We start from the raw sequence: 21,354 nt of genomic DNA, 5'->3' as shown, positions 1-21,354 counted from the left end.
TTATTTTGTTTTTGTTTTTTTTTTTTTAAAATGGTGGCAGCCACTACTGTTACGTTATGATTTTAATTCTTACAAAAATAACCCTGAATTTTGAAATGTAGCCTACTTTGGGATTCTGCAACTACAACCTTTACGGGTTCCTTTAAAACAAACTTTAAGAAGTTTTAACAAAACCTTAACTTCAGAACTAAGCAAAGCATCTCGTCACTTTGGAAACTAACATTTTTTTTTTTTTAACTTGTGGTTTGTTGGTGGTTTTTTTTTTAGGTTTTTTTTTTTTTTTTAACGTGTTTTCCTTAAAAAAGGTACAGTTTGGTTTGATTTTTTTTTTTTTAATAACCTAAAACGACAAAGAAAGAAAAGCCATCTATATACTGAAAGGAAAAAAAAAACAAAAAAAAACCCCCAAAACAACCAACCCACCCCCTCCCTCCCCCACCGGAAAAAAAAATAGAATAAAAATTAAAAAAAAACCCCAAAACTTCCCCTAAATCTATCCAAATTCAACTCCAGGAGTTCGCTACGCACAGAAGCCAAAAAATGCAAGGTGAGGATGGAGCGGGAGGATAAAAAAAAAGAAAAATAAAAAGGGCCAGGAAATAAAAACAGGGAGACAATTACTTGTCTGCCGTGGGTAAAGCACAACGGGAATCCCGGGAGATACAAGAACCAGTAACAACTGTTTGCTCTTAAACTGGGGTTATTTTTTTTCCCCTCATTTTTGTGTTTTGTTTGTTTGTTTGTTTGTTTGTTTTGTTTTGTGTTTCAGTAGCGTCCGTAGGGGTGATCTCTGTAGCCCCCCTTGACCGGCCGGGCCGGAGGGGCTTTCAGGGACGGCCGCGTTCCGTTCCAGTCATCTTGGCCTGCGGGGAGAAGGAGGAGAGAGTCAGGCCTGGGAGGGGTGGACGGGGAAAAATGGGATGGGAGGGGTGGTGGGAGAGCCCGAAATGCAGCTTGGGGTTCGGCAAAATAGGTCCTGAGCTCCCGAAATCTAGGTTGTGATCCAGCAAAATAGGTCCTGATTCCCAAAATCCAGGTTGTGATCCAGCAAAATAGGTCCTGATTCCTAAAATCTAGGTTGTGATCCAGCAAAATAGATCCTCATCCTCAAATCCAGCTTGTGATCCAGCAAATCTGCTCCTGATTCCCAAAATCTAGGTTGTGATCCAGTAAAATAGGTCCTGATTCCTAAAATCCAGGTTATGATCCAGCAAAACTGCCCCTGATTCCTAAAATCCAGTTTGTGATCCAGCAAAATAGATCCTTATCCCAAAATCCAGCTTGTGATCCAGCAAAACTGCCCCTGATTCCTAAAATCCAGCTTGTGATCCAGCAAAACTGCTCCTGATCCCCCCAAATCCAGCCTGTATCCAGCAAAACTGCTCCTAATCCTCCAGAATCCAGTTTGTGATCCAGCAAAATAGATCCTTATCCTCAAATCCACCTTGTGATCCAGCAAAACTGCTCCTGATCCCCAAAATGCAGCTTGTGATCCAGCAAATCTGCTCCTGATTCCTAAAATCCAGCTGGTGATCCAGCAAAATAGATCCTTATCCTCAAATCCAGGTTGTGATCCAGCAAAACTGCCCCGATCCCCAAAATCTAGGTTGTGATCCAGCAAATCTGCTCCTGATCCTCCACAATCCAGTTTGTGATCCAGCAAAATAGATCCTTATCCTCAAATCCAGCTTGTGATCCATCAAAACTGCTCCTGATCTCCCTAAAATCTAGCTTGTGATCCAGCAAAACTGCCCGATTCCCAAAATCTAGGTTGTCATCCAGCAAAATAGATCCTTATCCTCAAATCCAGCTTGTGATCCAGCAAAACTGCCCCTGATCCCCCACAATCCAGCCTGTATCCAGCAAAACTGCTCCTGATCCCCAAAATGCAGCTTGTGATCCAGCAAAACTGCTCCTGATCCTCCAGAATCCAGTTTGTGATCCAGCAAAACTGCTCCTAATCCTCCAGAATCCAGCCTGCATCCAGCAAAACTGCTCCTGATTCCCAAAATCCAGTTTGTGATTCGGCAAAATAGTTCCTTATCCTCTAAAATCCACCTTGTGATCCAGCAAAATAGGTCCTGATCCCCAAAATGCAGCTTGTGATTCGGCAAAATAGGTTCTGAGCTCCCAAAATCTAGGCTGTGATCCAGCAAAACTGCTCCTGATCCTCCAGAATCCAGTTTGTGATCCAGCAAAATAGGTCCTGATCCCCCCAAAATCCAGCTTGTGATCCAGCAAAAGAGCTCTTGATGCCCTAAAATCCAGCCTGTGAGCTACCAAAACTGCTCCACCAAAATCGGTCCTGATCCCTTAAAATCCAGCTGATGCAGCGAAACAGCTCTACTGAAACAGTTCTTGATCCCCCAAAATAACACCTCCCTCAGAACAGCTTGAAAGTGATCCATCAAAAGACCTCGTGATTCCCCCAAAAGTGATCCCCCAAAACAGCTCCTGATCCCCCAAAAGTGATCCCCCAAACCAGCTCCTGAATCCCCAAGAGCTCCAGCAAAATCCAGCTCGTGATCCCCCAAAGCAGCTCCACGAAAGCGTCACGATCCACCAAAAGTGATGCCCCAAAACCCCTTGTGATCCCCAAAACACCTCATGATCCCTCAAAACAGCTCATGATCCCCCCAAAGTTATCCACCAAAACAGCCCAGTTCTTCCCCAAAATTCAGCTCGTGCTCCTCCAAAACAGATCCCCCAGAACAGCTTGTGATCCTCCACAACAGCTCCACCAGAGGAGCTCCTGGCTCCCCAAAATCCAGCTCGTGATCCCCCCAAACAATCTGTGATCACCCAGTCCAACCCCTGCCAAGGCAGGGTGACCCCGAGCAGGTGACACGGGGACAGCTCCAGGTGGGGCTGGGATGTCCCAGAGAGGGAGACTCCAGCTGCTCCAGGGTTTCCTGGAATGAAGCTCTTCCTCAGGGTGAGGTGGAACTGGCTGTGGGTTCATTCAGGGCCCCTGCTCCTCGTCCTGTCCCTGGCACCGCCCTCGGACACCCCTTGGGGACATTTTTTGGGAGCAGACAGACAGCACCTGCCAGGGCTGCACCAGTAAGAGGACACAGCACATCCCAATCCTGGGACAATGGAAGGTGTCCTAGGCAGGGGATGATCTTTAAGGCCACTTCCACCCCAATGCCAGGATTCCATGAAAAGAAAAAAACAAACAGAGCTTGCTTGCAACACCCACCCCTGCGAGCCGGGGACTCTGAAACCCAACATCCCAAAACACCAAACCCCGCTCCTGATTTCTCCAACCATCCCCAGCCCAGCTTGGTGATTTATTCCCTAATTCTGTTTTCAGGGAGGCAGAGACCAAAGGAAATTGCTGTGGATAAACAGATGAGATTAACTGTGCCAAGTGTCCAAGGAGCCTGGTGGCCTCCCACTCCCGAGAGAGCAGGAGGCACAAAAGGCTCCTTGTGCTCCGGGGGTGACACGGGCACAGCAAAGCCAGGGAAGAGCCAGCAGCTCCTGGGAGCAGCTGTCAGGAAAACATCCCTGCCCAGGCTCCTGGACCTGGGCCTAAACCTGGGAATGCCTCAATGCTCCTGGATTTATCCTCAACGCTCCTGGATTTGATTCAAACATGGAGCAGGGAATGCCTCAATGCTCCTGGATTTGTCCTCAATGCTCCTGGATCTGGGCTGAAACCTGGAGCAGGGAATGCCCTGAGGCTTCTGAATTTGAATTCAAAACTGGAGCAGGAAATGCCCCAATGCTCCTCCTGGATTTGAATTCAAACCTGGAGCAGGGAATGCCCCAATGCTTCTGAATTTGAATTCACACCTGGAGCAGGGAATGCCCCAATGCTCCTGGATTTGTCCTCGATGCTCCTGGATTTGAATTCAAACCTGGAGCAGGGAACGCCTCAATGCTCCTGGATTTGTCCTCAATGCTCCTGGATCTCGGCTGAAACCTGGAGCAGGGAACGCCCTGAGGCTTCTGAATTTGAATTCAAAACTGGAGCAGGGAATGCCTCGATGCTCCTCTTGGATTTGAAATCAAACCTGGAGCAGGGAATGCCCCAATGCTTCTGAATTTGAATTCAAACCTGGAGCAGGGAATGCCCCAATGCTTCTGAATTTGAATTCAAACCTGGAGCAGGGAATGCCCCAATGCTTCTGAATTTGAATTCAAACCTGGAGCAGGGAATGCCCCAATGCTTCTGAATTTGAATTCAAACCTGGAGCAGGGAATGCCTCAATGCTTCTGAATCTGAATTCAAACCTGGAGTAGGATAACTCTGCTTCCCTAATTCTGCCAGGACACGAATTGCCAGCTCCCAGGGATCTCCAGCTGGTCAGGAATGTCACTCCCTGCACTCACTCAGCGGTGAAAGGGACTGGTTCCAGCCACATGGAATTTTAAGCAGCTCGCTGGAGAACTTTGGGAATTTGGGATGTGGTCTGGGAAATCCCTTGGGATCCCCTCCCAATTTCCCTGTGTGGGGAGCAGGAAAGGCCTTGGCTGTGTCTAAACCCAGCCCAGCAACAACAGAACTGCTCAGGATCCTCAGCACAAATCCAGAGTCAATCCCAAAGCAGCCTTGGGGAGGAGGACGAAGTCTGGCCCAGCCCGGGCTGGTGTAGGGACAGAGGACAATGATTCCTTCTCATTGCCACATCCAGATGCCATTCCAAGCCTGCACATGGGAACTGCCTTCTAAAATAATTGCAGCCACAGCTGAGGGGAGCAGGAGGCAGGGAGGGACCTTTGGAATGCCTTCCCAAGGGAGCAGGGAATTAATTCCTTGTTTTACTTTGCTTTTCCTTTTTCCTGCTGAACTTTATCCCCACCCATTCATTCCCTCACTTCTACCCTTTCCAACCCTCTCCCCATCCCATCAGTGGGGAGGGAGGGAGGTGTGGCTGCTCTTTGGGGTTAAATCACAACATTTTGGCTCAGCCCAGCCGAAGTTGGGAGTTTTACGTGACTCAGATTAGCTAAGCTTTGCCTGCCGAGTCAAACTGGCTGCACACAGCCCAGGAGAGGTCCCCTCACGACATTTCCATGCAATTTCTGAGCAGATCTACAGCCCAGAGTCAGGATGGGGGTTTGTGAGGATAAAGGAAGCAGATGGAGCCATATAAAACCCAGCCCATGAGAACCAGACCGCAGCACAAGCGCTGTGGGTGGAAATCCAGACCTCCCGAAATATTCCAGAGCTACAGGGAAACGAAGACATTTCCAGAGTTAAAAAATGGATTTCTTTAAAAAGCCTCACCTTTGAGACAATCAAGACTGAGAGGAATCTAAACCCATAGAGAGGTTCAGACCTACATAAAAACACCAGGAAAACCACTCGAGGTTCTCCTCAGTTTTTTATCCGGACATCGGAAAACTGACCACGAGCAATTCCCAACCCCCTTCCCTATCCCAGAATTCCCAGACATACCATAAGCTTCATAGGTTTCCTGTGCCTCCCCGTGTCCGTAATCATAATATTCTGTATCCCTGGAAAAGCAACGAGGTGGTTACACACAGGGAAATCCCGTCCCCACAGGAAAACCGGGAGAAGAGAAGATGGCTCGGCGTCATTCCCTGGATTCCAGAACTCTACGGCTCAGGGGTGTTTCCGCTGGCTTCAAACGGGATTAAAAAATGTGGGGAAAAGGGAAAAGAGGGGGGGAAAAGGTCATGCAGCATTCCTTTGGGAAGAGGGAACCCCACTCACCCTTGGCCCTGGCTGTAGTAGCCCTCGTAGCCCTCGTAGCTCTGCTCTGCGTACGTGTCGTCGTAGCCCTGCCGAGGACGGGCACAGAAAAAAGCGTCACAAGAGCACCAGAAAGGAACCAAATCCAAGCCCACAGCAGCTTCCAGAGGAACCTGGAAATCCTGGCCTACCACAGGGAAAGGGCTCAGGCACAACACAGGGATGAATCACGCTCGTATTCAGAAATCGTTCCGCCCCCAGGGATAAATCGGTGTGTCGGGAGAGCTGGGATTGTTAGCAGGGAAATGTTGGGGTTTTTTTTCCCCCAGAGGGTGCTGGGTACTGGACAGGCTCCCCAGAGCTCCAGGACAGCGCTCTCAGGGATGCTCAGGGTGGGATTTTGGGGTGTCTGTGCAAGGCCAGGATGATCCCAGGGGCCCCCTCCCAGCTCACGATATTCCATAATTCTGTGTCATCCAAACCACACATTTACAACCCCAAGCCTCTGATTTTTTTTTTTTTTTTTTTCCAGTCAAAAAATCCCCATTTTGCTGAGAAGAGAAACCAAATAATCAGGTCTATCAGTATTTGTGAAATGATCCCCCAAAAATGCTGTAGTGCATCCAAACCAGTTTTCCCATTTTTCCTTTGGAACACAGATGCCAAAATTAGCTTGGCAGGAGGGTGGTGCTGGGTTACAGGGCTTGAAACACCACCCTGTTCATTCCAACATTTACTTTTTAGGGGATTTTTGGTGCTTCTTAAAGAACCCTCTTGCAGAAAGAGAGCACGAAATGCGAATTCCATCCATTTTTGATGCCATTTTTTACACCTTGCCCTGACACCCACGGAAAACTCCAGTTCCTGGGGGCACTTTTATAAAAACCAACCCTTATTCTGGATTCAGGACACTTTGAGTTCCATTCTTTGACTGATGAAGAGGCAGAGGAGGTCACCCAGCAGCATCCCAGTGACTCCTGGTGATCCCAGCACCATCCCAAAGGTTCCTGGTGATCCCAGAACCATCCCAGTGACTCCTGGTGATCCCAGAACCACCCCAAAGGTTCCTGGTGATCCCAGCACCACCCCAGCGAACTCCTGGTGATCCCAGAATCATCCCAAAGGTCCCTGGGGATCCCAACACCATCCCAAAGGTCCCTGGCAATCCCAGCACCATCCCAAAGGTCCCTGGCGATCCCAACACCGTCCCAAAGGTCCCTGGCAATCCCAGCATTATCCCAAAGACCCCTGATGATCCCAGCACCATTCCCACCGATCCCTGGTGACCCCAGCACCATCCCACTGAACTCCAGGGATCCCAGCACCACCCCACTGCTCCCTGGTGACCCCAGCACCATCCCAAAGCTCCCTGGCGACCCCAGCACCACCCCACCGCTCCCTCTCCCACCGCCCATCCAACCACCCGCTCTCCAGGGACCCCCTGACCCCGTTAATCGCCACCATTAACCACCCATCAACCCTTACGTATTCCTCGTAGCTCTCAGGCACGGGCGGAGGCGGCAGGGGTATCCTCTGGATGCCAGCTGCCCGCGCCCGGGGCGCAGGAGTGCCCCGCACGGCCGGCGGAGGCGGCACGCCCCGGGCCAGCGTGGCCCCCCGGGCGATGGCCCCGCGCACGGGCGCTCCCCGCACCAGGGCACCCCTCGGGGGAGGAGGGGGAACAACCCCACGGCCCCTGCCAAGGAGAGAGGGAAAGGTTTGCTCAGCGGTTTGTCGCTGCCGCTCGCAGAGACCCCGAGGGTGGAGGAGTTTTGTTAGAGCAACAGCTCGGGGGTGGTACAGAGGTGATGGAAATGCAGCCAGGGGCTCTGTGCCGGCAGGAAAATTAACATCAGTGTGCTGCAGGAGGTACGGAGCTCTCTGCCAGGTGAGGGTTTGGCTGACTGAGGTGTAGAAAGAGAAGGAATGACAGCTGAGGGGAGCCCCTTTGGAATGCCTTGCCAAGGAAGCAGGGGATTAATTCCTCGTTTTGCTTCGCTTTTCCTGTTGAACTTTATCTCAACTCATTCATGCCCTCACTTTTACCCTTCCAATTCCCTCCCCACCCCGTGAGTGGTGAGGGAGGGAGTGGGGCGTGGCTGCCCTTTGGGGTTAAAACACAAAATCTTGGTTCAGCCCAGCCTAAATTGGGAGTTTTATAGAATTTGGATTAGCTAAGCTTTGCCTGCTGAGTCAAACTGGCTGCACACAGCCCAGCAGAGGCCTCCTCATGACATTTCCACCCAATTTTCAGGCAAATCGGGATCAGGGTTTGTGAGGACAGAGGAAGCCGTAGACACACTAAGAAATCAATCTGATACAGAACTTTGGGCAGGGAATTTCACTTTAAAGGACCCTCCCACCCACGTGGGATCACTCCAGATCCCTCAGGATCGCTGAGGACACGGGCAGGGACGCTCCAAGCAGGAGGAGAAGCACCACCTCACGCACCAGGGACTGAGGGAGGCACTGAAGGATCAGTTTTGTTGCCAATTTATCCCCAAGCTCTGACAGGACGATGTCACCCCGGAGCTCTGCGAGGATGGGCTCCAGCACATCCATCCCCAGCCAGGCCCCTTCCTGAGAGGTTCCTTTATGGAACTGAGGCCTCAGGTTTGATCTTTGCTGTGTTTCAGGTTCTGCGCTGCCCAGGTGCAGCTCTGAGCTCACACTCAGGGTCACTCAGCTCTCTGCACACAGCAGCGACACAAAACAAATCCTGCTCCTGCTGCACACCAAGGACAGCTGGGACAAGTGTTCAGCCCAAAAACACAAACAGCGGTGGCTGAGGGGAGAAAACAAGGATGGGACTGCAGAACCTGGAGCTGGAATTGGACAATTCAACCCCAATGTGCAAATGGACCAAAACTTATAAAAGTGTGAGGCCTCGTGACTGGGCAGCCATTTTGTGTCCATTTTGTGACCATTTTGTGCCCACTTTGTGTCCATTTGGTGACCATTTTTTGTCCATTTTGGGTCCATTTTGTGGCCATTTTATGTCCATTTTGTGCCCATTTTTTGTCCATTTTGTGCCCATTTTTTGTCCATTGTGTGACCATTTTGTGCCCATTTTGTGTCCATTGTGTGCCCATTTTATGTCCATTTTGTGCCCATTTTTTGTCCATTGTGTGCCCATTTTTTGTCCATTGTGTGCCCATTTTGTGCCCATTTTTTGTCCATTTTGTGCCCATTTTATGTCCATTGTGTGCCCATTTTATGTCCATTTTGTGCCCATTTTGTGCCCATTTTTTGTCCATTGTGTGCCCATTTTGTGTCCATTTTATGCCCATTTTGTGCCCACCTTGGGTGCAGCCCTGCCCAGGCTCTCGTCCTGCCCAAGCCGTACCCTAAATGCCTTTCAATAAATCTCCACTTTACTCTCCACCTCTATCCAGCCTCTGTTCCAGCTCAACCCTCCCAAAACCTCCCAACCCTCGGCTCCACCCATCCCAAACCCCCGCAGCGTTCGGGTTCCACCCCGAACATCCGATCCCGCCGGGAAATCCTCTTCCGAACCCCGAGGCCCCCGATGCGCGGGGACAAACGGCACGAGAGCGAGCGGAAGGCGGCGCCGGGGTTTTGGGAATACCTTGGCACAGGAGGAGGGGGAGGAGGAGCCGCCCCCCGGCCCCGACCCGGGACCCCTCGGCCGCGGTTGGGCTCCGGGACCCCGTTGAGATAGGAGAGCTCCAGGAACTGCTCCTGGCAGATATCGTCCATCATGTCCTGGGGAAAACAAGGAGAGGCATGAGGGGAAAGGAGGGAGGAGGGAACGGGGAAGGATGGAGATAAGGGGGAAATAAGGGATGATGGAAGGGGGAAATAAAGGGAAATAGGGGTAAATAAGGGATGATGTAACGGGGGAGAGTACAAGGAAATAGGGATAAAAAAGGGATGATGGAAGGGGAAAAATAAAGGGAAATAGGGATAAATAAAGGATGTAAGGGGAAAAATAGAGGGAAATAGGGGTAAATAAAGGATGATATAAGGGGGAAAAATAAAAGGAAATAGGGATAAATAAATGATTATATAAGAAGGGAAATAAAGGGAAATAGGGGTAAATAAAGGATGATGTTGGGGGAAAAATAAAGGGAAATAGGGATAAATAAATGATGACGTAAGGGGAAAAATAAAGGGAAATAGGGATAAATAAAGGATGTAAGGGGGAAATAAAGGAAATAGGGGTAAATAAAGGATGTAAGGGGAAAAATAGAGGGAAATAGGGATAAAGAAAGGATGATGTAAGGGGGAAATAAAGGGAAATAGGGATAAATAAAGGATAATATAAGGGTAAAAATAAAAGTAAATAAGGATATAAATAAGGAAAAATATAGGATAATACAAAGGTAAAAACCAAGGTAAATAAGAATAAAGAAAGGATAACATGCAGGTAAAATCAGAACCATAACAAATGACGCCGATAACGCCGCCTTGCTTGCTGCGATGCATTTACCAAACGATGAATAAAGCAATTAAAAACACCCCCAGGGCTCAAACAGAGGGGGGAGACGTTACCAAAATGTCTATTATATATGGTTATATATATATATATATGTGCGTGTGTGTGTGCGTGTGTATATGTGTGTATATATATAGATATAAATAAATATATAAATAGAAATATATGTGTGTGTGTATATATATTTAAAAATATAAATACATATATACACATATATATACACAGACACATATACATACACACACACACACACACACATATATATATATAAAAGCATATATATATATATGCTTTTATAAAGGCTGACATCGTAATAAACCCCAGGGAGCATCCGCTGGCATCCCCATCCCGTTACTTGTCAACATTTAACACCCAACACCGAGGAATAATTCAATAAAATAATAAAAATAATAATTAAAAAATAATAAAAATAATATTATAATAATAATTTTAAATAGTAAAATATTTACATACAAAAAAAATATTATAATAAAATATTTAAGATATTAATATATTTAAATATTAAAAAAAATTTATAAAAATAACTTTAAAGATAATTAAAATCAAAGGCTCAGGACACTCACGGGGACCAGGAATTTCTTGACCTCCTCCATGGCGTGGGCCATGAGGCCGTAGGCCTCGCACGGGGGCCCGAACACCTCGATGAAAACGTGCAGGTCCATGTTGAGGTGCGCGTACTTGGGATCCCCCCCTTTGCGCAGCTCCTCCTCCTGGGGCGGGGAGAAAAGAAAAAGCGCAGCTGTTTAAAAAGCTAAAAAAACCCCCCAAAAACTCGCATTTTTTAACCTATTTTCGAAGGTTTCGCAAGGCGCGTTAAGCGAATTTTGGGAGGTTTTTCTTGAAATCCGCCTTTTTGGCGCTGATTCTTCAAATGGGTTTTGTTTTTGGGACACGGGTCATGGATGGGAGGAGTTTTTAAGAAAAAAAAAACCTTCCACTTTTTTTATTGCTGCCTCTTCAGCTGGTTTATTTTTGGCTTAAATCGACGCCAGCGAAATTTTTACCTCCGAGTGTTTAAATGAATTCTTCTACGCCACCAACGGCTCCAACAGCTCCTCCACCTCTGCTCCAGGGTATCTTTAAGATATTTCTGGGGTTTTTTTCAGGCTGTCTTGCAGTTATTGAAGAAGTTACGAGCAAGCTTTTTGTGCAGCTCAAGTGAAATCAGAATTAAGTTACAGCTCGGCTGATTCTCAGCTCAGCTTCAAAATAAGCGGGAAGAAATAAAAGTCTATTTTTTTCTCATTTTTTTCACGGGTTTTTCTTTTTTTGTACCCCTCCTGGTACTTTGTGATTCACCAAAGATTATCAGGAACGCACTGCTCCAAGACCTCCAGTGAACCAGGAGAATTTAGGAATTTCAGAGGGAGCAGCTAAAAAAAAAGATAAAAATCCCTTTTCATGAAGTATTATGGAAAATATCCCCTCACTGAATGGCTCTTCAGGAGATTAATCCTTATTTTATCAACTCTGTGGCTCATCTTTCACTGAAGCTTTCTCTAGTTGAATTTTTTTTAATGAAATAATCGGAGAGCCACTAATTCTCACACCATAAAGTGAAATTTTTATTCTCCCTTACCTTGGCTTTATCTCTCATTGAACCTTTCCCCAGCACAGAGATTTTAGCACCAGTTTCTTCCTGAAGTCTCTTAATGGTGTTGCCTTGGGGTCCCAAGATCTTCCCAACGAAGTTGAACTGGGAATGAAGGAAAAAAACCAACAAAAAAATCATCTCCAGAGCTCAAAAACATTAAAAAAAAAAATAAATTTCTGTTCTGTTGGTTGACCAAAAAATAATAATAATAAAAAAATACTCTCCATTTTCTCCTCACCCCACCAAAAAAAAAAAAAACAAACAGGAAAATGTAAGTTTCTAAAGGAAAATTTAAGTTTCTGACCTTTCTTTTCATGGAAAAGAAAAATGCCCTAGCAGAAAAAAATCAAGCTAAATTAATTATTTCAATCCCAACATCTACTCTGCAGCAGCTTTCCAGCCCAATCTTTAAGGAGTTCAATGTAAAAACACAAAGCTCCACACATGGAATTGCCTGTTCCAGCAATCCAAGATCCCAGCTGTGCACCACCATTTATCCCAAGACATTCTAAGAAATTCAATATATTAGAAATAAAAAGCCTGCAGGCCTCCAAAGGAAAAAAAAAAATTAAAAATAAAAATATATTTTCAACAGAAATCTGTTGATTTTTTTTTGCTTTAAAAAGAAGGTTTAACGCTTTGCCAGCCACAAAATCCCAGAGAAAATCAGCAAATCCCAGAAATTCGGTCGCTCTTTCCTGGCCCTCACCTTGGGGTACTGTTTGACAGGGATCAGAACTCGTTCTTTCAGTTTCATATTCTTGTGGGAAAATAAATCCAGGTAGTTCTCCTCCTCATCCTTCTTTGTTGTCTCACCCTTCTGAATTTTTTCAATTTCTAAACAAGATAAAAATAGGGCTGCTTTACATTTTCCTTAAACAAGCATCAGGTCAGAGATGGAATCACGACAAGGACAGAACCCTATTGAAACCACATCAAAAATCGGTGTTTTTGCTAAATTGTGATAGAAATCAGCAAGTTATTTTTTTATCATCCAGCTCAAATTCGTTTGAAATCTGCCCTTTAATCAGCGGTGTCAACACCTCCAGGCACGACGAGGTTGGGTTAAGCTGAAAATATTCCCGATAAACACCAGCGTGGTCTGGGTTAGGAAGTTCTCCCGGCTTCACCTCATGAAAATAAATTCAGATTTATCCCACAAACCATTCCTAAGTGGGTTTTTAAACCCGCAGGTGTGCAGCCCTAAAAGCGAGCCTCAGAAATTCTCAATTCAGCGACTACGAATACTTAAGTCTCTCAAAATTAAGGTTTTTTTGGTTTTTTTTTGCCTTTTTTAATTGCCTGTGGGGAATTAAAAATGAGTTTTAAAACCCCGCTGAGGAGCGCAGCCTGAGGGGAGCGGGGACAGCCCCAATAACCTGGAAAGAGGTCGTTAATGGGAGTTAATTAGGGCCTGATACACAAACAACTCCCGGAAATTCAGCTTTCACCGAGGGATGGAGCCACATGGAGATGGAGAATCCTCTTCCAGGCACTTCTGAGTTAATTACTGCATTTTCCTGGTGCGGGAATAACCTCCAGAACACAGCCCACAGCTGCCTGGGTTTCCCCTTCTAGAGGTAATAAACCCACAATTTTCTATTTTCACAACGCCGACAACTCCATGGCAAATCCCCCCAAATTTGGAGTCAACCCCGTTGTTAACAACCCCGAAACTCCTGCTGATCCTTTGGTCCAACAGAAAAACAAAACAAAACAAAAATCCCTCCCCCAAACGGATCACGTCATTAACATCCATCCCAAACCCTGATTTCAGGCTGTTTATCAAGAGAGGAGCCCGGTGAAAAAAACCAAATGGTGCCATTTCGCCAGCAAACCCAAGGCCTGTAAATTTAATTCCTGAGCCCCTTCCAAGGGACAGAGACACTTCCCAAAGATCATCCACGGCGCTGGGATCGACTGGGGGAGCAAAGTGCAGCCTGCTTAGTCATGAGCAGCATTTCCAGCACGCTGCAGCTGCAATATTTTGCATTTCCTGGGACTTTTGGCCACGTCAAACCTTCCGCTTGAGCCTGAAACGCTCCTGTTCACAGCCCCACGAGCCTGCCAGATGGACTCGATGATCCTGGATGTCTTTTCCAACCTCAAAAGTGTTGGGTATTTGGGGTATTATCCTTTAGGGAATATCTTTGGTTCATCCGAGCAGGAATAAAGGGTCACCAGCACCCTTCTGAACAAGTCCCGGGCTGAGAAACACCTCTGAGCAAAAAACAGAAATCCAACCTCAAGGAGAAATCGCCAAATAATCTCTATTTTAACTGTATTTTTGTGTTTGTTATGGGCCCAGCGACATAAGCTGGAAGATCTGAACACAGAACTCAGATTTTGGTGGGGCCTCAAAACCATGACACAGAATTGTGCTAAAACCCCTGGATTTTGTATTTTTTACTCCCAGCAGCCCCTTGGCTCCCTCACAAAAGTGTTACCATGACTCCTTACATTTCAAAATGGAAGGAAATCTCTTGAATTTTGCTTTAAAAAGAAATGGTTTTTGTGAAGATACAAAGCAAAAGTAAAAAACCCTGAAGTTCACGCACTGCCCAATTGATAAAATAAGACAAAAGAGCTGCCTTGGTTCATTTTATGGAGTTTTGTTTTCAATTTTAGCTCCAAGAACAGAGCAGAGAATCAAGATTTGGAAACTAAAGGTTGCACCGGTTGCCTGGTTAAGGATAACTTAAAACCCTTAAATAATTTGTTCTTCTGAAACCACTTCTGAAAATGCATCCTGCAGATGAACAAGTAGTGCTTTTTTACACACGCATCCAGAATTAAAAACCACCCTCAAACTTCCTCGATAAAATTAAACTGATCAGGAATTAATTACTGGCAAATGGAAAAATTAAAATCAAACTAAACACAGGACCTCTCTGCCCCCTGAAAACACCGCAGGACTGGGTGAAAACCTCCGCAAACCAGCGAATCCCAGCTCACACCCAGCAAAATCCATTTCTGCCTCCTGCCAAAGCTGCAGAAACATCTGGGAATTGGGCTGGGAGCGCCGCAAGGGATTGAGAAATCCATCAAAACCAAAGCAAAGCGCGGCAGCGGCTCCACGCCTCGAAACGGGACATGAAATCCAGGAGAGGAGAAGGAGCAGCAGAGGAATTCCAGGCTTTGGGAATTCGGGGCACGTCCAGATGCGAGGGGGAGGCTGGAAATAGGCGAGGAAGGATAAAATCGTGGCAGTGGTGACCTGGATGTGACAGCAGCGGCAGCAGCAGCTGAATACCCGGATAGCTGGAGGGATCGAGGCCCATTCCAGAGGTTTTTTTGGGAGAAGGTTACCTGCTTGCCACAGGGAATGTCAGCAGGCTGGAGCGCCTTTTCCAGGGCTTCCTGTGGGGCAGGGAATGGGGGCTGGTAACGCTGCTGCTGCTCCTGAGCTAAGGCCCAGCTCTTCCTTAAAAATCAAAATCCATGGGAAACGCTGGCCTGCAGCTCAGCTGTGCCCAGCTGTGCTCTGGTCGCTTGATTTGTAAGGCTGAAAACATCAACTGAAAAGTAAAATAAAACTGACCCCTAAAAAAAGGCACCAAACCCTAAAGAATTTGGGGGGGTGGCACCCCTGAGGAAAGCAGAGCCTCCTCCAACCTTCCCTGCTCCCCAGCTAGTTTGATTTCTCAGGAAGGGGAAGCAGTGCCCGGCTGGATTCCAAGAATTTGGCAATCCTAATTCCCACTAAATCCTAATTTCCCTCCCCAAAAATACATCCCTCACCCTGGGATTCCAGCCTGGGATTCCCGGGCAGGCAGCTCTGCTTTGGGGGCTTGGCTGGGAAGGGTGGAGAAGGGGCACGGGGAGGGAAAGGAGAGATTTGGGATGTGGCACAGGTGGGAGGAATCCTGGGATGGCAGTGGGAATGGGAATGGCATCGCCAGCAGTTGAGAACATTGCCATGGTTGAACAAAACATGAACTGAAAAGTGCAACAGCGGAATGGTTTCAGAAGAACCCAGCCCGAGACAGCTGGGGACGATTTAAGGTGGCAGTTTGGGGGGCAGGATATCCACTTGGAAAGACAGGAACTGAGGGAATCTCCACGTCAGGAGAGCCTGCACTCCACACGGAATGAGCTTCAGGGTGACACTTCTCATCCTCAGTGACCTCAGCGCTCTCGACTCCCTCTGGCTCCCAGGAGCCACCACTCAGGGGTGTGACATTCCCATTCCCATTCCCAGGAATGCACAGCCTGGATCTGGCCGGAATCCAGCAGGGAATTCCGGGAGGGAGTCCCCCAGCTCCTCCCGGCTTTGCCAGGTGTTGCTCCAACCCAAACTGCTCCTTCCATCTCATTCCCACCCCACACGGAATCACACAGCTCACAATCCTCGGGAAGCTCAAGGATGGAGCTTTTTCCCCCTTGGAGTTTCTCCGTGAAATAAAACCAGCTGAAATTCCCCCAAAAAAACCTGGCTAACAAACAGGTGGGATAATTCCCATCTTCCCAAAGCAGGGAAGCAGAGAGTGCGCTTCACACCGTCAGCAGCACCCCCTGCTCTTTCCACAGCATAAATCCTAAGGAAAAAAAAAAAAAAAAAGGATTTTCTTGTTCCTATGGAAAAGGAAGGTCACACTGACCCCAGATCCCAGGAGGATAACATGGATTTTATTTGAGAATGCAAGAAATCCCAGTTTTCAGTTTCTCTTTAGGATATCAGAACCCTCAGTGCAGCCACTTCCACACAAGAGTCCGTGGAATCAGTAAGAATCCCACCACTGCCAGGCCCTTGCTCCCCAAAAAAAGCCAATTCCCTCTAAAAACACAGAACTGCCACAGTATTTTAGACAATTTTAAGATGTTGTTTTAAAAGAAATGAATGCAGGATTCCCGCAGGGCTCCCTCCCCGAGGCAGGCAGGCTGAGCAACTTCCACTTCTGGGAAGAAAAAACCAGGCTGGAATAGGAATTCTGCTGACACTCGGGATCATTTCTGTGTCTGGAAGTCATTTTGCTGGCTCTCTGCATCACAGCTTTGGCCCAGACTGAAATTCCAAGGAATCCAGAGCACTTTGGTGGGGGGTCATGCAGGCAAAAAAAATTAACCTAAACCCATCATTTAACCTCAAATTTTTCCTCATCGTTTTCCTGCTCAGCTCACCCTGAACTGGGACAGTGGATGGTTCCCCCCAAAAAAGAGATTCTCAAAATATCCACAGCTGGAGCCGCTCCAATTTTAAAGCTCCCAAAGCTGCAATCAGCAATTTTTAAATTAATTAAAAAAAAACCAAAAAACCAAACTCCTAAATCCTCATTTACACCCCTCAAGCGAAGGAGGCTTAGCAGGACGCTGCTCTTTGAGTGGGAATTTGCAAACTCCTTGGATTTCCTTTGGCTGGGAGGCATCACAGCCGAGCTGGAAGAATTTTATCAATCAAAACCATTAAACCGACGGAAAACCTGATTACAAAACTCATTTATTTAGATGGAGACGCTGGCGGGTGACGCCGATCTCTCCCGGCTGTTTTGCACAATGGCAGAGACTGCGATTCCCAAGAACTATTCCCAGCATAAAACAAGCTCGTAAAACCTCAAGGACTCCGCATTTTTAAGCCTCGACGAAATAAATAATTAAAAAAAAAAAGAAAAAAAGAAAAAAAGGAGCAGCGGGGAGACGAAACCTGAACAGCTCCTTGCTCCGGGGAGCCTCCCAAGCACGGAGAGCAGAAAGCGGCCGGGAATATTTGAACTCATTCCCGTTTTTAAGCTGACTCCAGCGCCTGGGAGCAGCGGAGTGGGCTGGATGGAGGCCCCGAGGGCGGCGCGGCAGCTGCGGGGAGAGATCCAGGGAACGCCGAGCTGCCAGGCGATTGGACAGCGGCGCTGGGGAAGGAGAAGGCTCGGCTGGGCACAGAACAAAGACTGCCATTTCCAGTCCTTCCCGGGGCTTCGTGGAGCACCAGCCCTGCTCTGGCACGGATTTCCAGCAGGGAAAAAAATAAAAAAATAATTAAAAAAATAATCCCAGAAATGGCAGCGCTACGTGGGGACCATCCCCCCCCCCTTCTCACCCTGGTTTTTAAGGTTTCTTTTTGGTTCTTCTGTCCCCAGGGATGGAAGGAAGGGCTGCCCTGATTTCGGCAGGGACGGAGCTCCTTTTCCTCTTAACAGCTGTGTTTTAGGGATTTGTATGGGAATCACATCACCAACACCCTGATGTTCCCGAGCAGGGTTTACCCCGAGACTTCTCAGCGAAGGAGAGGAGCTGTCCCCAGCCCGGGGGGCAGCGTGGGCAGGACAGGTCACCCGAGCGGTCCGAAGGGACATCCCATCCCCCGCGGGTCCTTCCCAACCCAGAAACTGGAAGGAGCTCGGGGATGGGGTGAGCATCGCTCAGTGGGTGGTGAAGAACCGGGCATCGCTCGTTTCTATCCCCTCTCAACATCGCAATTATCGGTATTATCGGCGTATTTACCATTGCCATCGCATTTTATTCCAATTATTAAACGCTTATCTCAAGCAGCAAAGGTTTTGATTCTCTTGATTCCGGCTGAGGCCACACCACAAGGGCTAACGCAATACAACAGAATATAACCACCAAGAGAACACACACAAAACAGCGGATTAACCCGCGATTACACAGGGGAACATCTCATTTTAACCCCCTCTCGCACCGGAGCCAGAACGGCCACCGGGACCCGCCGCCCTCTCCCTTCTCCCGGCGCTGCCCCGCCCGGCGATCCCGGTACCTGCGGTGAGGAGCTGCATGGCGTGCGTGAAGGACGGGTCCAGGCTGTCCTTCTCGGCCATCAGCTCGGGCAGGTACTTGTTCTCGGGCTCCATCTTGCCGCCAGCCGAACCACCGGCGCTCCCCGCCCCTGCGGCCCCGCCGGCCGCGGCTGCACCGGGCGTCGGCTGCGCGCCGCTGGCGGCCCCGCGGGCCCCTCCGCCACGGGGCGGGCGGCGCGGCGGCGGAGCGCGGCCTCCTGGGCCCTGTCCCCGAGACAGGCGGCCGGCGGGGTCGTCGCGGCGTTGCATGAGGCGGGGCCGGGCCGGGGACAGCGGCGGGGACAGCGGCGGGAGCGCAGCCGCCACACCGCCCGCGCAGCGCCGGGGCCGGAAGTGCCGGGGCGGAAGCTCCGCCCCCTCCGTGTGTGAGTGTGTCCGTCTGTCTGTCTGTCTGTGGCTGTGTGTCTCTGTCTGTCTGTCTATCTGTGTGTGTGTGTGTGTGTGTGTGTATGTGTGTGAGTGTGTGAGGGGGACCCGCCGCGCGACCACCCCGCGCATGCGCACGCTGCCGCCGCCTCCCCCCCGGGAATGCCGCGCTGCCGGCGGCGTGAGGGGAGCCGTGGAATCGCGGAGGTGGGAAGGGCGCTGCTGCTGTAATGCCTCAGCCGCATCGCCCGGCGCCTCTAAACGCGGTGACTCCACCACCTCCCCAGGCAGCTTCCAATGTCTGGCCGCCCGGAAAAGAAAATTTGAGTATCTGCTGGGAATCTACTCTGTGTCACCTTGAGGCCGTCTCCTCTCAGTAAGATCTCTCTTTACACAGTAGAGAAGATCGGCCCCACCTCACCACAAGCAGGGGGTTGTGGGGAGCGATGAGGTTCCCTATAAGCCTCCTCTTGAGGCTGAACCCGGCTCCCCCAGCCGCTCCTCACAGGACATGATCGTTGACCTTTCACGAGCCTTTGAGGGGCCCAGAACTGAACGCAGCACTGGAGGTGCGGCCTCACCCATGCGGAGTAAATAGAATCATAAAATAAGAGAACGGGTGATGCGAGCGTGGGCGGGATTCGAACCCGGGACACCACGCGAAGCGCCCGCTGCAGGATTCGAACCGGCAGCTCTGCCCGGACTGCGCCCCGGCGCTGCCGCGCATGCGCGCTCCGGATTCCCGCCAGGCGGCGGCGCTGAGGCGCGGGAAGGGGCTGAGGGGAGACCGGGACCGAGACCGAGACCGAGACCGGAACCGAGACCGGGCCATGGAGACCGAGACTTTGCTCTACCCGGGTCACAGCGCTGCCCTGAGGCACAGAGGCAGTGCCGCTGTCAGGGCTCAGCGTACTCCCCCGGCTTCCACAGCCGGGCCTTGGCAGTGCCCCTGTGGGAGCGCAGCCTTCCCCTCGCTGCCCTCATGTTCCTGCGGAGCTGAGCCCGCTCCGGGACGAGCCCTCGGTGTCCCTGTCTTGGCTCCCTGAAGGACGAGCAGATGTGCTCGTGTCAGGTGGTGTCGCGCAGTGCTGAAGAAGGAAAGAAAAGAGCACCAAGGCCTGTGATTCTCAGCGTTTATGTGACTCCAGTTATGACTTTGCAGAGCCATTAAACCCAGCAAAGTGGCACTGAGCAGCTTCTATGTATTTTCAGGGACAAAGGTTTGCTGGTTCCATTTGTCTCACTGGGGATCCACCCTCAGTTTTGCCCCTTCGTGGATGATTCTTCAAATTTCTTTGCTGGTGGGTTTGGGCGAGGAGCGTTGGGACTTGGTGGCCCTTATGGGCCCTTTCCAACTTGAGGTATTCCATTATTCTCTAAATCCAAAGACCCTTGTTTGCAGGGGGTTCTGTTATCGTGTGGAGGCAGCGCTTCACTGGCACAGACACATTCCAGGCACTGCAGCTGCTTAAATTAGTATAAAACACGGCCCTCTATTAATAAATCCGACAGTCGGAAATGGGAAGACGGCAGCTTTTATAATTGGGGAAATCACACATCTCCTCCAGCCTCTGCAGGAAACAAGGGATTCTTATTTATCCGCCTCTCGCTGAGATATCACCCGCAGTCGGGGACACGGCGCTGGCTCCAGGTGGCACTTGGTGGCCCCAGCTGGGAGCAGTGGCTCCGAGCGGGTTCTGACACAATCCCAGCAGGGCTGTGACGGGAACAGCCTCCCTTTTCCAGGCGGCATTGGGGAGCAGGTGTGACACGAGCGCTGGCACACCTGGCCACGTCGTGGGGGTGTCACCTGGGGTGGCCTGAGGCCGCACAGCTGCGGGGTGTCCGGCCGGCCGGGATCCTGCTCCCAGCCCCGCTCTGAGGCACGGAACGCCGTGCTCCAGCCGGGAGCGGGGAAGCGGATCCACGGATCATTGATTTACTGGCGTTTCACTCGGGGGACGCGGTGCTTCCAAGGGGGCCAGGGCTGGACGCAACAGTGTTTCCCCGCGTGCTCTTGACCCAGGTCCCGGTTCCCCGGTCCCAGCCCCGATCCCGGTGCCCATCCCGATTCCCATCCCGGTCCCAGGGAAGCGGAAGCCGTGGGAACCCCCGGGCGGACCGAACCACTGACCGCAGTGGGGAGGAGCGGGCTGCACCACTGCACTGGTGATGGTGGTGGGGGAAATGCTGGCGTGGAAGGCTCCGTTGCACGTGCGGCCGGAGGGTCGGTCCAAGTGCGCGGTGGCTGCGGGGGGGCCCGGGACGTACCAAGGGTGACTGGGGTCGTTCGGTGCCCGGTCAGGGCGAGCCGCCACCGGGCCATACCAATGCCCAAAGGGGAGGGAGAGGCTTGTACCACGGGATATAAGGGGAGTTGCTGTAAAAGCAGCGGGATGGAAGGAGCCGTTCTCCGCTGCATGGAGGAGGGGCACCTCCCACTAGAGCGGGTTGTTCAAGGTGTTATCTAACCTGGCTTTGAACAATTCCAACCTCG

General features: G+C 49.9%; 1 protein-coding gene across 1 annotated transcript; it reads right to left on the bottom strand.

Annotated features, from left to right (window-relative positions):
- Positions 1–18,740, bottom strand: KHDRBS1 (KH RNA binding domain containing, signal transduction associated 1). The gene is made up of 9 exons (XM_040086428.2): positions 18,452–18,740; positions 12,452–12,579; positions 11,728–11,844; positions 10,712–10,858; positions 9,258–9,394; positions 7,154–7,364; positions 5,690–5,757; positions 5,411–5,469; positions 1–863 (listed from the first exon to the last, which is right to left on the bottom strand). The coding sequence occupies exons 1-9, from the start codon at positions 18,738–18,740 to the stop codon at positions 766–768; spliced, it is 1,254 nt and encodes a 417-aa protein (XP_039942362.1). The 3' UTR covers positions 1–765.
- Positions 18,741–21,354: the final 2,614 nt, after the last annotated feature.

This window comes from Hirundo rustica, chromosome 25, assembly GCF_015227805.2.
Source record: "Hirundo rustica isolate bHirRus1 chromosome 25, bHirRus1.pri.v3, whole genome shotgun sequence".
Taxonomy (NCBI): domain Eukaryota; kingdom Metazoa; phylum Chordata; class Aves; order Passeriformes; family Hirundinidae; genus Hirundo; species Hirundo rustica.
This window is presented reverse-complemented; position numbering and strand designations above follow the sequence as displayed.